Source organism: Bos mutus, chromosome 2 (genome assembly GCF_027580195.1).
Source record: "Bos mutus isolate GX-2022 chromosome 2, NWIPB_WYAK_1.1, whole genome shotgun sequence".
NCBI classification, from domain to species: Eukaryota; Metazoa; Chordata; class Mammalia; order Artiodactyla; family Bovidae; genus Bos; species Bos mutus.
In genome coordinates this window covers 88,578,334-88,595,056 of record NC_091618.1, presented here as the reverse complement: position 1 = coordinate 88,595,056, position 16,723 = coordinate 88,578,334, and the positions used below count along the sequence as shown (strand labels likewise).

The 16,723-nt window shown below is 43.1% G+C and overlaps 1 protein-coding gene across 2 annotated transcripts in view; it reads right to left on the bottom strand.

The window, feature by feature from the left end:
* Positions 1-16,723, bottom strand: part of KIF5C (kinesin family member 5C) — a 159,845-nt gene that overhangs the window by 58,995 nt on the left and 84,127 nt on the right. For both annotated transcript variants that reach the window (XM_070390183.1, XM_070390175.1), the window contains exon 11: positions 6,725-6,873. In XM_070390183.1, the coding sequence (XP_070246284.1) occupies positions 6,725-6,873 (149 nt within the window). The remainder of the gene's footprint in view (positions 1-6,724; positions 6,874-16,723) is intronic.

Here is a 16,723-nt window from a genome sequence, read left to right as displayed (position 1 = left end):
CAGTATCTATTTTTATTTTTACTCTCCTTTATGTGAAAAGCAAATTTCTCTTGGTTTATCCCTTGAGGATTTATACTTGCTGTCCATAGAGAAAGGGCATGTAATATTGTAAAGCATCTTATTTTTTAGAATGAAAGGTTCCCCCCCAACCCCTACCTCAAGAAAAGATTTCCTTCTTTACATAAGCATTCTGGCATTTCCTATTGTCAGATGTAATTACCTTTAAGGACTAAAGAGATTTGTGTGTACACAGGAGTGTTCAGTTGGAGCACACCTATAAGGTTTACAGAGCATTTTAATTATAAAATCAAAACCCCCAGAGGGCATAAATAACATTTCCACAAAAAATAGAAATCCATCAATTGCAATAAGTAAGAATGACAGACTAATCAAAAATTCTTGTTAGCACTATTAGTTAAAAAATTCTAAAACAGGTTTTTTGGGTTTTTGTTAAAAAAATAAAATAAAAAAGAATGAAAACCATTAGACTGCCAGTAATTCATTAAAATTTCACACATGAAGTAGCAACAAGCTAGTTATCCTTTTCATAAGTCAAGCCCCTAAAGCCTCCGGAGAATATAGTAAGGTAATTGCCTTCTCTCTGCAACTCCAGGGCATAGATTGGCTGGTCACTCACAGCTTCCGCCAGAAACCAGATCAGATCTGGCAAAGGAGGTACTTTCTTTTAATACCAATTAAACAGGCCCAGTGGCAGACCTAATGGCAGGTAATTTCTATATCAAAGAAACGAAAAAGGAAATCTTTTAAGTTGCCAGAAGGGTGACAGCAGCAGGATACAAGATGTCATTATATAAATGGAAGGTTAAAAAAAAAAAAAGCAACTCATTTCTTTATGGGATTATTTTGCACACACGTAGCATCTCTTACCCTAGCTGCTCAAAATACTGTAAGAAGCTTAAGACATTCTCTCATCCCTTCTACAGTAATTTTCTAATAAACTGGTTACCCAGGAGTCAGCATCTGCTTTACATTCTTCTTACACAGGCCACACGATTCTCCTAGCAGTCAGCATTTCTACAAGTATTTGGTTGTCTCTCGAAAGAAGGAAGAGAGCCTAACAAATTAGGTCTCTCAAATGAAGTACTAACTTCTGAGCTTCTACAATAATCAGAAATCCAAGGAGGGGCACATCTTCTAAATATTTAATGCCCCAAGAGCAAACTGTGTTCCAACTACAGAGCCCACACAGTTCCACAAAGCACCCACCAGCCTCAAGGTTACAGATTTAGCTTAGAGAACCAAGGCTGCTGTCCTGGTAGGTTTTAAATCTGGAGAGCCAATCTGCTTTAGAGATTGCTGATTTTTCCACACCTTCTCAGCCTGTGATGAAATAATTTCTTTGCATGACTATATCCACTCTGTTCATTATTATTATATTTAACTATGCAAGAGACACTGTAGATGCGCCATATCATCAGATTATTTCCCTGCACTTCTGACACTCAGATTTTCAGGAATCCTTCTCTGACTTAAGCTCTTGTAAAAAGCTGTCATTTCTTTAAAGGCCAAAATTCAAAGACGTACCAGAGAAGAGGGCATGGGTAAAGGCTGACCTAGCAACAACAGGAAACAATGGACTCAACTTTGCTCTAGCATCATGGCCCTGGGCCCTCGGCCTTCCTTCCCCATCCTCCTGTCCAGAGTCTTCTTGGTGGATTGAGCAGGGACCAGGGATGGGAGTGGGGGGCAGGAAGTGGTGGACTGGAAGCTGAATTCAACTCCTTTACAGGATGGTTTGAGTCCTTTCCATACATATGATCAACAAGCAACAGAGTAGGGGAAAAAAAGAAAGATCCTATTTCTGACAGCTGCCCACTCCCTCTATCTGTCCTTAAGCATGTAGGCTGAACGCATTTCCATGAGGCTAAAAGTTGCCAACAGAGCCTCCAGATTTGAAGAGAGTCTGCCTGTGGATTTCAGCCCACAAGATGTCACTAGTACATTCTGGTGGACATGCGTTGTTTTTTAGCCACTCAACACCCATTCTCATAACAGCACCTCGACTGCATTGTGAAGAATTACCCCCCATTCCCGTATGAGTGCAGCTGTGGTCAGACAACACATTAGGGTGCCCTGTCCTTCCCCAGCCCAAGCACACCACCCAGCACAATCTCCTCCTTCTCTCCTGGGGCTCTGGGTCTCCAATATACATGACAAGGACAGAAACACATCCAGAGAGGATTCACTCGAGGTGTGGCCCCTCAGAAGCCCGGGTCCTCAGCTGTTCTTTTAGTTCTGTGAGTCTCTCATAGCTTTTTCTTTTTTAATTGGAGCATAGTTAGTTTACAACATTGTCTTAGTTTCAGGTATAAAGCAAAGTGATTCAGTTACACATATATATCTACTCCTTTCAGATTCTTTTCCATTATGGATTATTACAAGATACGGAATACAGTTTCCGCTTTCTCTTTTTGTTTATATCTTCACAACCCTCATTGGACCAGTGGGGAATGAAGCCAGGAGAGTGGGTGGTTCTCCCCACTCCTAATTTATAAAAACAAGGTGTGCCCCCCACCTTAAGCCCCCAAGCACTTGGGGCCACAATGCTGGAATGGCAGTGGCAGAAATGAATTAAGGCTTGGTGTAGTACACGCATTATGAGTCACAGGTCAATATGCTGAGGATCAATATTCTATTACACCCAGAGGAGAAAACGACAAGGCCCGCATCTGAAGTAGCCCATTAAGCTAGGAGCATATAGGTGGGGTGGGGTAGGGTAGGGACCAGACTACCAGCATTTAACAGAGTATTTCACAGCTTTTGAATGACTTTGGGCAGGAAATGCTCTCTCCTGCGGCAACTGTATCAGATGTACCTCCCTTCACTTATTTACAGTCTGCCTGGACCAGACTGGCCACTGAGACATCATATTCTTTTACCTTTCCCACCCCTCTCCATGTGTGTGCTAAATCACTTGATTCATGTCTGACTCTTTGTGACCCCATGGGCTGTAGCTTGCCTGGCTCCTCTGTCTGTGGAATTTTCCAGGCAGGAATACAGGGTAGGTTGCTATTTCCTTCTTCAGGGGATCTTCCTAATCTAGGGAGTGAAGTGAAGTCGCTCAGTTGTGTCCGACTCTTTGCAGCCCCATGGACTGTAGCCTACAGGCTCCTCCCTCCATGGGATTCTCCAGGCAAGAGTACTGGAGTGGGTTGCCATTTTCCTTCTCCAGGGGATCTTCCCGACCCAGGGATCGAACCCTGGTCTCCCACATTCCAGGCAGACACTTTAACCTCTGAGCCACCAGGGAAGCCCAAATCTAGGGATCGAACCTTCAAAATTCCAGCTCTCTAGTTGACACCACCCAGCCGTGCCCTCGTGACCACGAGGAATCAGAATGCACAGGACACACTGGGGGAAATTCCAGTCCCTTCTTTTCACACTCATCTCCCCAGCCTAAACACAAACCACAAGGGCAGCGTGCAGACTGCACCCACAACAGAAAAAGAACGAACTCAGGAGTCCAGCACCCTGTGGAGTCAGCTTGGGCAAGTCTCATATCCTGCCTAAAAGAGACACATGGTCTCCAAACAGAACAGAAAGCCTCTGGATTTTTGTTGGATGAGCAGTTAATCCTTAAAATAATCCTTCACTCACATCCAGTCAAAGGACCACCTCACCATGCCTCCACCTGCCTAACTTCCTGTCTGAAAGTTTTATACCACTTCAGTAGGCTCTCTATATTTGAAAACTTTCGCTTCCAGAAAAAAAAAAAAAAAAATCCTTTAAAATGTGAGCTTGCAGGACAGAACTCCAGAAAGCTCCCTTCTCTTAATCACTCAGTGATTACACGTTAACATGGGGATGAATGCAGGGGTCTCTCAAGACCCTCCCTCTCCTCTTCCCTCTCCTCTCTTCAGAGTCCAGAGAGGACCTCATCCCTACCTATACCTTCAATTATGTCCTAAAGATCCATGACTCCCAGGGACTTCCCTGGCAGTCCAGTGGTTAAAACTTTGCCTTGCAACTCAGAGGTTGTGGGTTCGATCCCTGGTCAGGGAGGTAAGATTCCCCCATGCCTTACAGCCAAAAAATCAAAACATAAAACTGAAACAATACTGTAGAAAATTCAAAAAAGACTTTAAAAATGCCTCACATTTAATGTACATAAAAATTATGCTAACCATAAATTTAAAAAAATCCATGACCCACATATTTTTCTTTGTCACTCAGGTAGCTCCCCGGAGCTCCAGACACTCAGACCTAACTTCTTATCTGGCATTTTCACCTGGATGTTCCATAGACTCCCCTCAAACTCCCCTCATCATCTCCCACGTCTCACTTCCAATTCTCCTCCCTCATTTCTTGTCTCAGTGAGTGGCTCTGTCCTCCATCCAACTCGGCAAGCCAGAAACCTTGACGCTGTCTCTCCCTACAGCCACCAGCCTCACCAAGCCTGGCTGGTTTCACCTCCTAAATACCTTTCTGGTCTGCCCATCTCTCTCCCTTTCCACCGCCCTCTCAATTCAACAACTAAGTCTCAGGCCTGGAGGGCCACCCCAGGTCCCAGCGCTCTTCCCAGACCCTCCAGTCCACCCTCCAACACAACCAATGGGTCTTCGAAAAGGCAAATCTCATCATCCGATATCCTTGAATGGCTTTTCACTGCTTCTGAGATAATGACCAGAATCCTGAATGAGTACTGCCCAGACTAGTCTGCTGCTCTTGCCTGTCACAGTTCGGAGCTGGCCCACCCCAGCTCTCCACCCTGGCCTTCATGCTCCCGCCCCTCAGGGCATGTAAGCCTGGCTCCCTTACCCCACCCCCATTTCCACCCGCACCTCCTATTTTGCTCAACAAACTGCTCTGTTTCTCTTGGAACTTACTGAAGGAAACCTTTGCTGACTTGAGTCAAGCTCAGGGCCTTCTTCTGTAATAACTCTCGGCACCTTATCCTCTCCCTTCTTGATACATGTATTGATCGTGCTTGGAGACTATCTCCTTCACCAGCCTGTAAGCTCTGTGAGGGCAGAGACCATGGCTGACTGCTCACCCTTTAATCCCCAGCACTGCCTTTAACACGGGTTTACTTAACATACAATTATGAAAATCTATCATGTGTCAGAAACCACATGTTAGTTTTCCCGAATTATGTAAGTTAAGGGCTTAGGTAGGATCTCACCTCACAGGATGTGAAAAACAGTAGATTTTTGAGTAGATTTGCAAAGTGGATGAAATGAGACAACAGTTAAAATGAGGCCAAGTGACTAGTTCAAGAGCAGGGGACAGTACCCAAAAGAGATAAAAAGATAAGCATCAGCCAGGCAAAAAGGGCAGTGGGCAGACCCGAGAGGACAGTGACTGAGGGATGGAAAACTGCAGGGCTGGTTGGTGCTTGGCAAAGGACAGGAAAGAAAAGAACAAGGTTAGTTGCCCACACCATGATGTTTCTAAGGCCAGTGCCCCTCTTTTGCCAAAAGGTTTCATTGAATGTTCCAGGTATCCAGCAGAGAAATGACCCAAGTGGATCGCAGAAATAGAACAAAATTTCATAGGGCGCTCCACGCCTTTCCAAGCACCCCTCCCCACTCTCCTACCCCTGCCAAATTGCAAGAAGGCATCCACCAGCCACAGATGCTGAATTATTCAATTATTCTAGCAGCTTTCAAAACACATGTGCAGCTAGAAAATCGCCCCCAAAGAAAAGAATCGTGTTATTTAGGCTACTAGGTCATTTCTTGAACCTCTCTTGAATCCTGGTTGGCCACGTAATTGTTCTTCAATTGAACAGTAGCTCATTGACACCCACCCCTCCTAGCAAAAACAGAGGCAAACATATAATCATAAGACATCTGCTGCTAACTGTGCACTTCCAAGCAGGCAGGTTACTTTTGGATTTTGCACAGTGGCCACCAGGCTCCCACATTCACCCAAGATTGAGACCTGATGCAGCATCTGAAATAAATACCAACACCAACCATCCACTATCTCCCACTACACACACCAAGCTGCCTTGTTTCCATGGGGAAAAAAGGGGGGCTGTGGATTGAAAAAGGACTTGTGCATGCTAACCTCCAACACAAAGCAAAAACCACTGAAATGATCTGTCTGCACGTGGAAACCCTTCTCCAACGCCTCACCCATAGTCCACCCACCACTGCACGTCAGCTCTCTGAGATATTTTCTTTGAGGAGAACACACCAAAGAGAATGCTTTAGGGAAAAAGAAAAATGAGTCACGAAACAAGCCTTTGAGACTCCATTTTAGGACCGAGCTTCTTCAGGAATCCTCTATTTCTAGCTCTGAAGAAGCAGAGCATGAAGATGAGTTGAGCCAAAAAAAAAAAGCAAACATTTACCAGAGGTGACTTTTAACTCCAAATCAATTATAAAACTCACAGAGGAGAGAATGACATTTTTCATCTAATCAAAAGCAATCAAAACCCCAAAATCTCAAACACTACCCTCTACACCTCAAATGTGGCTACCGGAGAGTAATGGATAGAGGCGCATCTCAATGGAAGCAGATTAAGGCAACCTTGCAAACAGTCACTTGGCCACACTAAGAATGTATGTCGGTCAAGTGACAGGGTGGGGGCAGGGATCAGTGCTAGGGAAAACATCTGCTCGTTCACACAGCTTGCTGAAAGGCCGGACCAAGCTCCACCATCACCCACTCTTTCCCAAGTGTCCCAGGACATCAATAGTCATGGGGGGAAAAAAGCACGCACTCATACCTCCTCCTTCCTCTCCTCCTTCCTTACCATTTCTCCATCTGTTTAGCTCCATCTCCAGATGCTGGATAACATTCTTCAAAGTCTTAGTTTTCTCTTTCTCTTTTTCGTATTTCTTCTTCCATTCTTCAGCTGTCAGTTCCAGGTTCACAGAGACAGTATTCTTGATGGTCTTAGCCCTGGTGTGAAAAACATAAGGGAAAAGTTCTGAGCAGAGCTGCTAGCATTTGCTAAATCATGAATATAATTAAACTTCAAATTCCTTTCACACCAGAAGATTAGGACTTAGGGAGCAGGAAGGATGCTAGAGCTTTTACCACCACCCTCTTAGCTGCTTTAGTGGCCCCACTATTTCTAAGGCTCCAAACTCACCTTTTCCCTTTTCTTTTCTCCTTTTCCTCCTGCCTGTCTCTAGACCCAACGGGATTTTCATCTAAACTGTCTCGAGTCTTTCTCTATTCCCTCTGCCACCATTTCTATTCCCGCTGCTACCACCTTGGCCTATGTTCTTAGAACCCACCTGTGGTTATAGCCTAGCTTTTTCAGACATTCAGCATCCTCTTTAAGCATCTTGCATGCCACTTTCAGATTCATCTGCCCAAGAAGAGCTTCCTTTCAACTCAATTAACGTCTATGAAACACTGGGGATTTATCAAGATAAACGAGACAAGGTCTCTGGCCTTAGAGTTTACAGTTTCTCATAACAATATACATACAGACAAATCAATTCTTTCTCTTACTCACATTTGGTACCTTAGCACCATCCCTACGGTATTGAACACATGTCAACACATGCCTCCAGGGACAGATGGTCACTTTACCAACTCAGGGTGGCCAGGTGAAACCATGGTCCGAGCTGAGCACATCCTCTCCCACCGTCCAGTCAGCAAGAAGGAGCGGAGGGCCCACTTTTCTGAGATCATCCCATTTTTTTCAAGAAAAGTCAGAAATTGAGATTTTTCTTTGCATATCCCAGTTCAATATAATTTTTCAAACTGATGTGTGGCATACACAAACAAGTCTAACGGCCACCATTTTGGCCCTTGTGGTATAAAGAGTGACCACCTAGGCCAGATGGCCCAGAGCGGGCTGTGATGCCCCAGTGGAACTGTGGACAGTAAATCAAGGCTATGCCAGCTCCAGTCAGTAATGAAAATGAAATACATGATTCACCAACGTATGCACAGAAATGAACACATAACGTTTGTCCAATTGAAAAGCAAATTCATGATGGCAGGACGCTACTTGTTACATACTTTTTAAGAAGTAAAAACTTCATTTATGTGCTATCCTGTTTTATTTGCTACTGACGTTTTCATTTTTAACTCCCACCAGTTCTTGTCCTGCCACATTTGCCAGCACTATCTGATGTGTGATTCGGGTTGATCACTGTTGTCATGAAATGACATTTTGGACATGATTTCTATTTCAGTAAAAGAAATTCAGCAATCCTCACCAGTGCAGCAGATGTCACCCTGTAAATTAATTTCTAAAGCAGACAATTAAATAACCCAACTGTCAAAAGAAGAGTTAAAATGATCTCTATGCAAGATTCAAGAATTAGTATGTCTCCCTCACTCACTATAGCTTATGGCTGCTGTCTCCAGAAGTGTTTCGACTCTGTTTTCAAATAGTAGCAACTTTATTGCTACTTTAAAGTCTGTGCCAAGTTGACACTCTCACCCCAACACCCTCAGGCAGTGTCATGGATGTTTCTCAGATACAAGCACAAACACTGCAGCATCCATTTTAACTGAGTTAAGTCAAAAAGTGAAAAATAACCTATGGCTGAAATGCTTATGGACATTTAAGGATGTACTTTGATGCTACTAATCTTACTTATCATACCACAGAGTCTCTTGATGATTTCCAATGATACCAGAAGGAGAAGCATAGAGCCTTTATGCTATAATCTGGCAGGTTTAGCCAGAAGTACAATTCTGTGAGCAGACCCAACAAGGTTATCACTGGTATAACTGATCCTCATTCTCAAAGTTCTCTTAAGTTGTTGAGAAAATTCTTTTTCTCCCACTTCTGCAGTAATCAGAGTCCTGGCAGGGAATAGTCTTCTCAAATAGGGAAGAGTTTAACAAAAGTACGGTAAGGGTGATGGGAAATAACAAGGGATAACAGGTGTAGCTCAGATGGTAAAGCATCTGCCTGCAATGCAGGAGACACAGGTTCAAACCCTGGGTCGGGAAGATCCCCTGGAGAAGGAAATGGCAACCCACTCCAGTATTCTTGCCTGGAGAATTTTATGGGCAGAGAAGCCTGGCGGGCTATAGTCCATGGGGTCACAAAGTGTCAGACACGACTGAGCGACTAACACACACACATACACACAATAGTGATGGGGGGATCCGTTACCACTCTTAGGCTGAAGGGGGCCCAGAGGAAGGGAACTATAAGAGGAAAGCTGTCTACACTCGCAGATACAGAGACCGAACAAGTGGTTACCAGTGGGGAGAGGGAAGGGGGAAGGGCAAGGCAGGGCTACCTAACCTAACCCCTACGGGATTAAGAGGGACAAACCACTAGGTATACAATAAATAAGCTACAAGGATACACTGTGTAGCACAGGGAATATAACAAATATTTTATAATAACTACAAAAAGAATATAACCTTTTAAAATTGTGAATCACTATATTGTACATCTCTAACTTATATATTGACAATATCACACATCAGCTATGCTTCAATTAAAAAAAATAAATTTAAAAAACTGTTAAACTCTTAAAAGAAAAATGCTGCCCTGTCGAAGCTGTTAACAGCCTTTAGTCTAGGAACACAGCCAATCTAAAGTGACCCTTCATGGAAGGAGCCATGAAATTAATACTCTGTTCTCTCCTTCTGAGTCCTGCCTGTTCCTCTCCCATTGGTGGAACCTAACTGGAAGCCAGAGGCAAAGGAGCCCACTGTAGTTGTCCAAGCTGGTCACTGACCCAGGGTGCAGGGCAGAGGAGAGCAGAGATGGCACAGAAACAATGCAGAGGAGCAGACGGAAGACACACAGCCCAACTCCCATCTGGAACCGAGAATAATATGTCTTCTGCTGCTGCCCTAAACAGACTCCATTCAGTCACTGATGAGGCAGACCATCATGCCTCTCCATCTACTAAATGGAGAACATGAAGAAACCAGCCAGCACTGATTAGAAAGATATTAATTATCCCCAAATGTGTTCTACAGATTTAAAATAATCTGAAATAAAATCTCAGGAGATTTGCGTGCTGCTGCTGCTGCTAAATCGCTTCAGTCGTGTCCGACTCTGTGCGACCCCAATAGATGGCAGCCCACCAGGCTCCCCCGTCCCTGGGATTCTCCAGGCAAGAACACTGGAGTGGGTTGCCATTTCCTTCTCCAATGCATGAAAGTGAAAAGTGAAAATGAAGTCACTCAGTCGTGTCCAACCCTCAGCAACCCCAAGGACTGCAACCTACCAGGCTCCTCTGTCCATGGGATTTTCCAGGTAAGAGGACTGGAGTGGGTTTTCATTGCCTTCTCCAGATTTGCATGTATGTATTGACATTGACAACCTGATTCTAAGATTTATAATAGAAATAAAGAAGGCCAACAATAGCAAGGACAATTTTGAAGGACAACGAGGATGGAATATCAATGCATTATAAAGCCACAGTAATTAAAACTGATTAAATAGTCCAGAAACTTTAGAATAGAAACAAAATAGATTATCCACAGACACTCGGCCATGTAGCCATCTGATATACAACAAAGGTGTGTATCCAGCACAGAGGGAAAGGATGGTCCTTTCAATGTCTGGTGCTTTACTGACTCCCCCAGTAACATATAAAAAATTCTATGCGGATGAATCACATGCATAAATGTGAAAGGTAAAACAACAAAGCTGCTAGAAGAAAACAGGGGAATATCTTTAAGACCTTAGGGTAGATAAAGATTTATTTCTTAAATAGAGCAGAAAGAAAAGATAAACTTGACTTCATTAAAATTAAAAACCTCTCTTCATTAAAAGTCACCATTAAAGGAGTTAAAACATAAACTACAAAGTGGGAAAAGATACAAACAATCCATGTATCTCACAAAGGACTTATCCAGAATAATCCCTATAAATCAATCAGAAAAAAGCACACAATTGGTGAAAACACCAGGTAAAGATTTGAATAGGAACTTCACAGAAGAAGTGCCAATAAATTGTACCCAGAAAAGTGTGTCAAATGTCATTAGCCTTCAGGGATAAAATAACAAAAAGATATATTTACACACCTCATAGAACAATTAACATTTTTTAAACTGATAATGCTAAGTGCTGGTGAGGATGTGCAATGACTATAACACTCATCTGCTACTAGACAGAGTGTAAACTATTTCAATCATTTTGGAAAACTCTTTGGTACTATCTATTAAAACTAAATACTCATATGTATATAACCAACAGAAATGAAGACATATGTTCACCTAATGACATGGCAATCAATGCCATGGCAACTTCATTTATAATAGCCCCAAGATGAACACAATCCAAATATCCATCAACAATAGAATGCATACATACATACTGTATTGATACAACAAAATACTGTATACCTACGAAAAATAAACTGCTCATAATCTAACAATGTAGTGAACTTCAAAGATAACAATGTTGAATAAAAGAAGCCAGATACAAAACAATACTGTATGTCTTTATTTGTAAACAGTTCAAAGACAGGAAATAGTTATCTATGTTGACAGAAGTCAGGATGCAATCTACCCTGAGAGTTGGGTACTGACTGGGAGGGTGTAAAATAGAGGTTTCTAAGATGCTGGGATGATAGATACATGTGTATATACATTTGTTAAATTTTTACTGAGTTGCATACTTATATTTACTTTACTGTATGCGTGTTATACTCAATATAAGTAAGTTAAGAAAAATAAACTGATGTGTAAAGAAATCAAGTCAGATAAGAATTTCCAGATTGTGAAATAAATAAGAGCTACTAAGAGACAGTAAACCTCTATGCCTCGATAATTGCCTGTACTCATCTTTCCGGCCAAGATCACTTCTAAATGATACAGAAACTACAAACTATTGGAGTTTCTTCAAATTACCTTGGCCTCCCCTGGAAAGGCCAGGAAGATGTTTACTCTTGGTACCTTCTTACCTCTTGTTTTTCAGCGTTTTCCTTCCCTCTCACAGTTGGACAAGGAGCTCTAGACAAACCCAGACCTCCACTGTATAGAATAAATCTGTAATGTATGATTCCACACTGTGACTGGTGTATGTCAGAGACTGAGATCCTCCCACTGTGGGTTGGGAGAGGGTAGTCTAGCATCCCTTTCTATCAGTTAGGGTTCTCCAGAGAAACAGAACCAACAGAACAGACATATAGATGGATGGATGAGTAGATACCCTATCTGATATATACATAAGATATACCTTCCATCCATCTGTATAGCTATCTATTTAAAGAAATTGGCTCACTGGAAACTCATGAAGAAATTGTTGCTGCATTCTTCAGGAAGAATTTCCTCTTCTCCAAAAAACCTCATTTTTTGCTCTTACAGCCTCCATCTGACTGGATGGGGCACACCTCTATTACGGAGGATAATGTGTTTACTTAAAGTCAACTGCTGCTAGATGGTAACCACATCTACAAAACACTTTCATAACAACACCCAGGTCAGTGTTAGATTAAATAATGGGCTGCTACAGCCTAATCAAGCTCACACACGAAACCATCACACCTTCTACTCTATTCTAGGTCCTAGTTCCCATGTAAGACACCTAACGTTCTTCTGGAAACGTGCCTGCCACAAAGCACCTTCCCGTTCCCCGGTAAGGCCATTTCCCTGCTCGTGAGTGGGGGATGTAGGGAAGCAGAAACCAAGAGCTTTAAATTTGGTCTTTTGAAAAACTCTAGTCTCCCAAGAAATATTAAGAAATGACCAACGTGGATGAGGATTTGGCATCCAGGTAAATTAACTCTCATCCACAACATTTCATCCTCCAAACAGCAAAAATTAACCTATGGGTGTTTTGGCAACTCTCCAACAGGAACTGATTTGAGTCTTAATCCATTGTATGTCAAAACTGTAACCTAGCATCTCCCTTGGCCAAAGCTCTCGCTCTGGTCCTGCTGGGAACTTGTCAAGCTCTGCACACATGCGTGTTGCACATACACCACTCAGGCTCTGCCTAATCCAGCTACCATCAAACTGAGCATGAAATGGCACAGTTTTGTGTTTTTTCCCCCAAAAGTGCGTATCAGAAAAAGAAAAAAGAATATTACTTTTCCTGAACTATCCATTCTTCTTCCACATTTAACATATAAAACAAAGCCTCTGAATTATTCATGCTGGATCAATCAAAACACTTGGTGTCAATGATGTGCTGATTCAGGCTGTTTCTAAACTGGTCTCCCCAGGGGCCTCCCCTTTTCCTCATTACTGCCCCAAATCAAGGTACACTAAACAGGCTTGCGAGATAATTGGGGGATTTGAGTTTACACTTCTAAAACTTCAAAATATCCTTTTCAAATGGTGCTATAAAGTACTTTGGAAGAATAATTAAAGACTAGAAAATGAAACGCTAGAAGCCAGATGAAAAAGAAGAATCGATGAAATTGCTCTAATTTGAGTCCCCAGCCCTTAAAGCTGCAAGTGTTCAGCTTCCTGACAGAGGACAGCTCTTTGACTCTTCATCGCCTGGAAATTCATATTGCCTCCTCAACCAAATTGAAAGCTCTATGACAACTCAGGAAATGGCTCTACCACTTTCCTAGCACAATGCAGGGCATTCAGGGGACATAAAGCGACAGGCCTGACCCAAGAGAAGAGCCACCATCACGGAAACCAAGAAACAGACACAGTGAAATCTTTTCCTTTAAATTCTAAGACTTCATCTAGAATCCTGCAGAGTGCAGACTCGGAAGCTGCCCTCAGGCCTCTGTACACGGTCATGTTTCTGCTGCTTCAAAGGACCTACTACTGTTTTATTCAGAATATCCATACAGTATGGCTTAACAACAAACACGGACTTTCTTCGTGTTCTTGAAAGAACCATGTGGTGATAACCAGGGAACTTCGTGCTGCCTGTAGGTGTGGCCACCCCTGCAGCAAGAACATAATGAACGCTCATTACACTGAATTTGGGAGGTGCCCGGCAGTCCTTTTTGAGTTCAAAGTGCTTAATCTCATTAGCTATCAGTACCATGTCAAATCTGAGGTTCAGATTCATGTCTGCTGTGTAACTGGGTTCAGTGTGTGTATTTAACAATAAAGCAAGTATTGGCCCCGTAGAGAAGTTAGATGTCCTTGAAGAATCCACTAACTAATTTGAAGATGGAGGAAAGGGAACAAAACAGAACACATTTCTAATTATAAGCAGGAAAACAAATTAGATCTAAACCTCAACCAATTTTTGGACATAGTGGTGTCATAGTACAGCAACTGCCCCAGTGGTCTTATTCCTACATAATAAGCACCAGATTCGTCTGCTCATTCGTTTGATGACATTTGTCTACTGACCACCTACTGTGTCCCAGTTGTCCTAGGAGCTTGTTGGTGCCACTCACTGATGTGGTAATAAATTAATTCTTATCCTTATGGAGCCCAGTATTCGGATGACTCTGACAAAAGATTACAAACCAACCTATTTCATTTGAAAATATAATTGACCTACTATTTATTTCCTGGCATCCCAAATTATCAGCATTTAATCATCAGATTATCAGATTTCGTTCATCATTCATTGCAGAAATCTAATTCTACTGCTTCATTCAGTCCTGATCCTTATATTACAGCTGTATCCTGTACCTTAGGTCACGTTTGGCCCAGCCCCATGCATGACTGTGACTTTCCCAAGCCTGTTCAAAGACGGAGGAAAGAAGGAACTTGCAATTACGGGACACCATATTCCATGCCAGCCCTTGTGCTGAGTAAAAACTGAAGCAACTCATCTAATCCTCCCAGTGATTTTCAGGAAGTAGGCGTTATTATATTATTATGTTTTTTTCCTACAGGCAAAGAGACTGAGGTTCCAAGAGAAGGAAAAGGGAGAAAAAAGTCAGGAGCAGAGCTGAGGTTCAAAGCTGGAGTAACCGGCCCCAGAGGCCTATGCTCATCTAGATTCCTGATCAAGCAGCCCGCATGGGAGAGGCTGCGGGTCAGGTGATACAGTCTCAGTCCAGTAACATCTCACAATTAACCAGCTTTGTGGCCTCAGGGGCAGGACCTAATGGCTTGGAGCCTAGGTCTCGATCCCATCCTCTGTACAAAGGGGAGAGACACCTACCTGACACAATTTCCATGAGGATTCTGACATGTCTGGCACATGCTAGTTCCTTAAAACAAGTGCTAGTGATAATGATGATGCTATGATGGCCTCACTGAGATTAGAAGAAAGTAAATCATCATTTTCACTGACACCTAAAACTCTTCCTCTAGACAGTTGTGACATGCCCACCACCAACAACAGCCTTGAGACAGAGCCTGTGCCCCAGGAAGACTCTGGGTTGCAAAGATGTAAAGTATCTTTGCTTTATGGGTGGGAATATTTTTTTTAAGAGATGTTGCCTTTATAAATGCATCCAGGGCTGGTTTCCTCCAAAATGTCTTCAGAGGAAACTGTCAAAGCTTAAGTTTAAGAAACCAGGAGAGGGGCTTCCCTGGCGGCCCAGTGGTTAAGACTCCATGCTTCCAGCGCAGGAGGCCCAGGTTCAACCCTGGTTGGAGAACGAATATCCCACATGCCGCATGACGTGGCCAAAAAAATTTTTTAAAGAAACCAAGAGAGACGGGGAAGGCAAGATGATCACCACAGTATTCTATGCTTCTCACAAGCAGATGCTGGTTTATAGGTATCCCGTGACCCTTAAGAAAAGAAGGTGTTATCCTTCTGCAACCCACTGACCTAAGCATTTGGCTAATCAAGGAAGTGATTTCAGAGGAAATAAAGGACCCAAATCCAATTTAAAAGATATACGAGTTCTACAACAATTCAGGGTGATTATTATTTATTTAGACATCCCACAGGTGCCATAACTGGTTAATTCTATGTTCTGTGAGGTTTCAGGAAATGACTGGGGTTTAATGTGGTTTCAACAAGCAATAACCATCTCCCATCCAGAATGCCCACCACCATCTGTCTTTTCTCTAGGCATCTTAAACTACTTCTCAGGCATAACCACACACTCCTGGGAGAAGGGAGTGCTCCGGGCATAAGGCAGAACCTGAAGAGACCTGGTTACTTGTCCAAAGATAACACAGTTGCGTGAAGGGGATGATGTCAGTAAGTCTGCATCTCCCAACCTCAGCTCTGGGCTCAGCCCACTGACACGGAAGATGCTCAGAATCGCCCCCATCCACAGGACGCAAGCACTCTAGGGACTAGCACTTCAGGCAGCCATGCAGGGAGGATGGGGCTCAATACCACTGACTGACAGACCATGATGAAGGTCAAGAAAGGAAGGGATGGGACTTCCCTGGGGGTCCAGTGGTTAAGAATCCTCCTTCCAATGCAGGGGACACAGGTTCGACCGCTGGTGGGGAACTAAGATCTCACATGCCGCAGGACAACTAAGCCTGCTCACACAACCAGAGAAGCCTGCACACCGCAGTGAAGACCCAGCAGAGCCAAAAAAACCAGGAAGGGATGAACTAACGCATACCAGGGAATGTTGTTGGAGGATTACTGGCTGTCCCTGCTGCCTACCTAGTAACGCTCCCCAGACATCTAGGAAATGTCCTTCAGACATTTCTGAAGACGAGAAGATGAGGCCATCCTCCCCTTTCCTCAGCATACAGCTGTATTTCTTACCCCCAGGATGAGCATCAGGACTTCTTTTCCCTGCTCTTTAATATTCAGTCTAATATTTAGTCTATCAGCAAATCTGCAATGGATTCCAAATATTGAAGTAGTTACTGGTGGTAGTAGTAGTAGTAGTACTACCACTTGTAACTGGTAGTTGCCAGTCTTGAGTTGAATATGCTTGAACCTGACAGTTAAGGTTTAATTCCATGAACCTGAGAGTCAGACTTAATTCCGAAGAACCTGAGAGTTAGAATT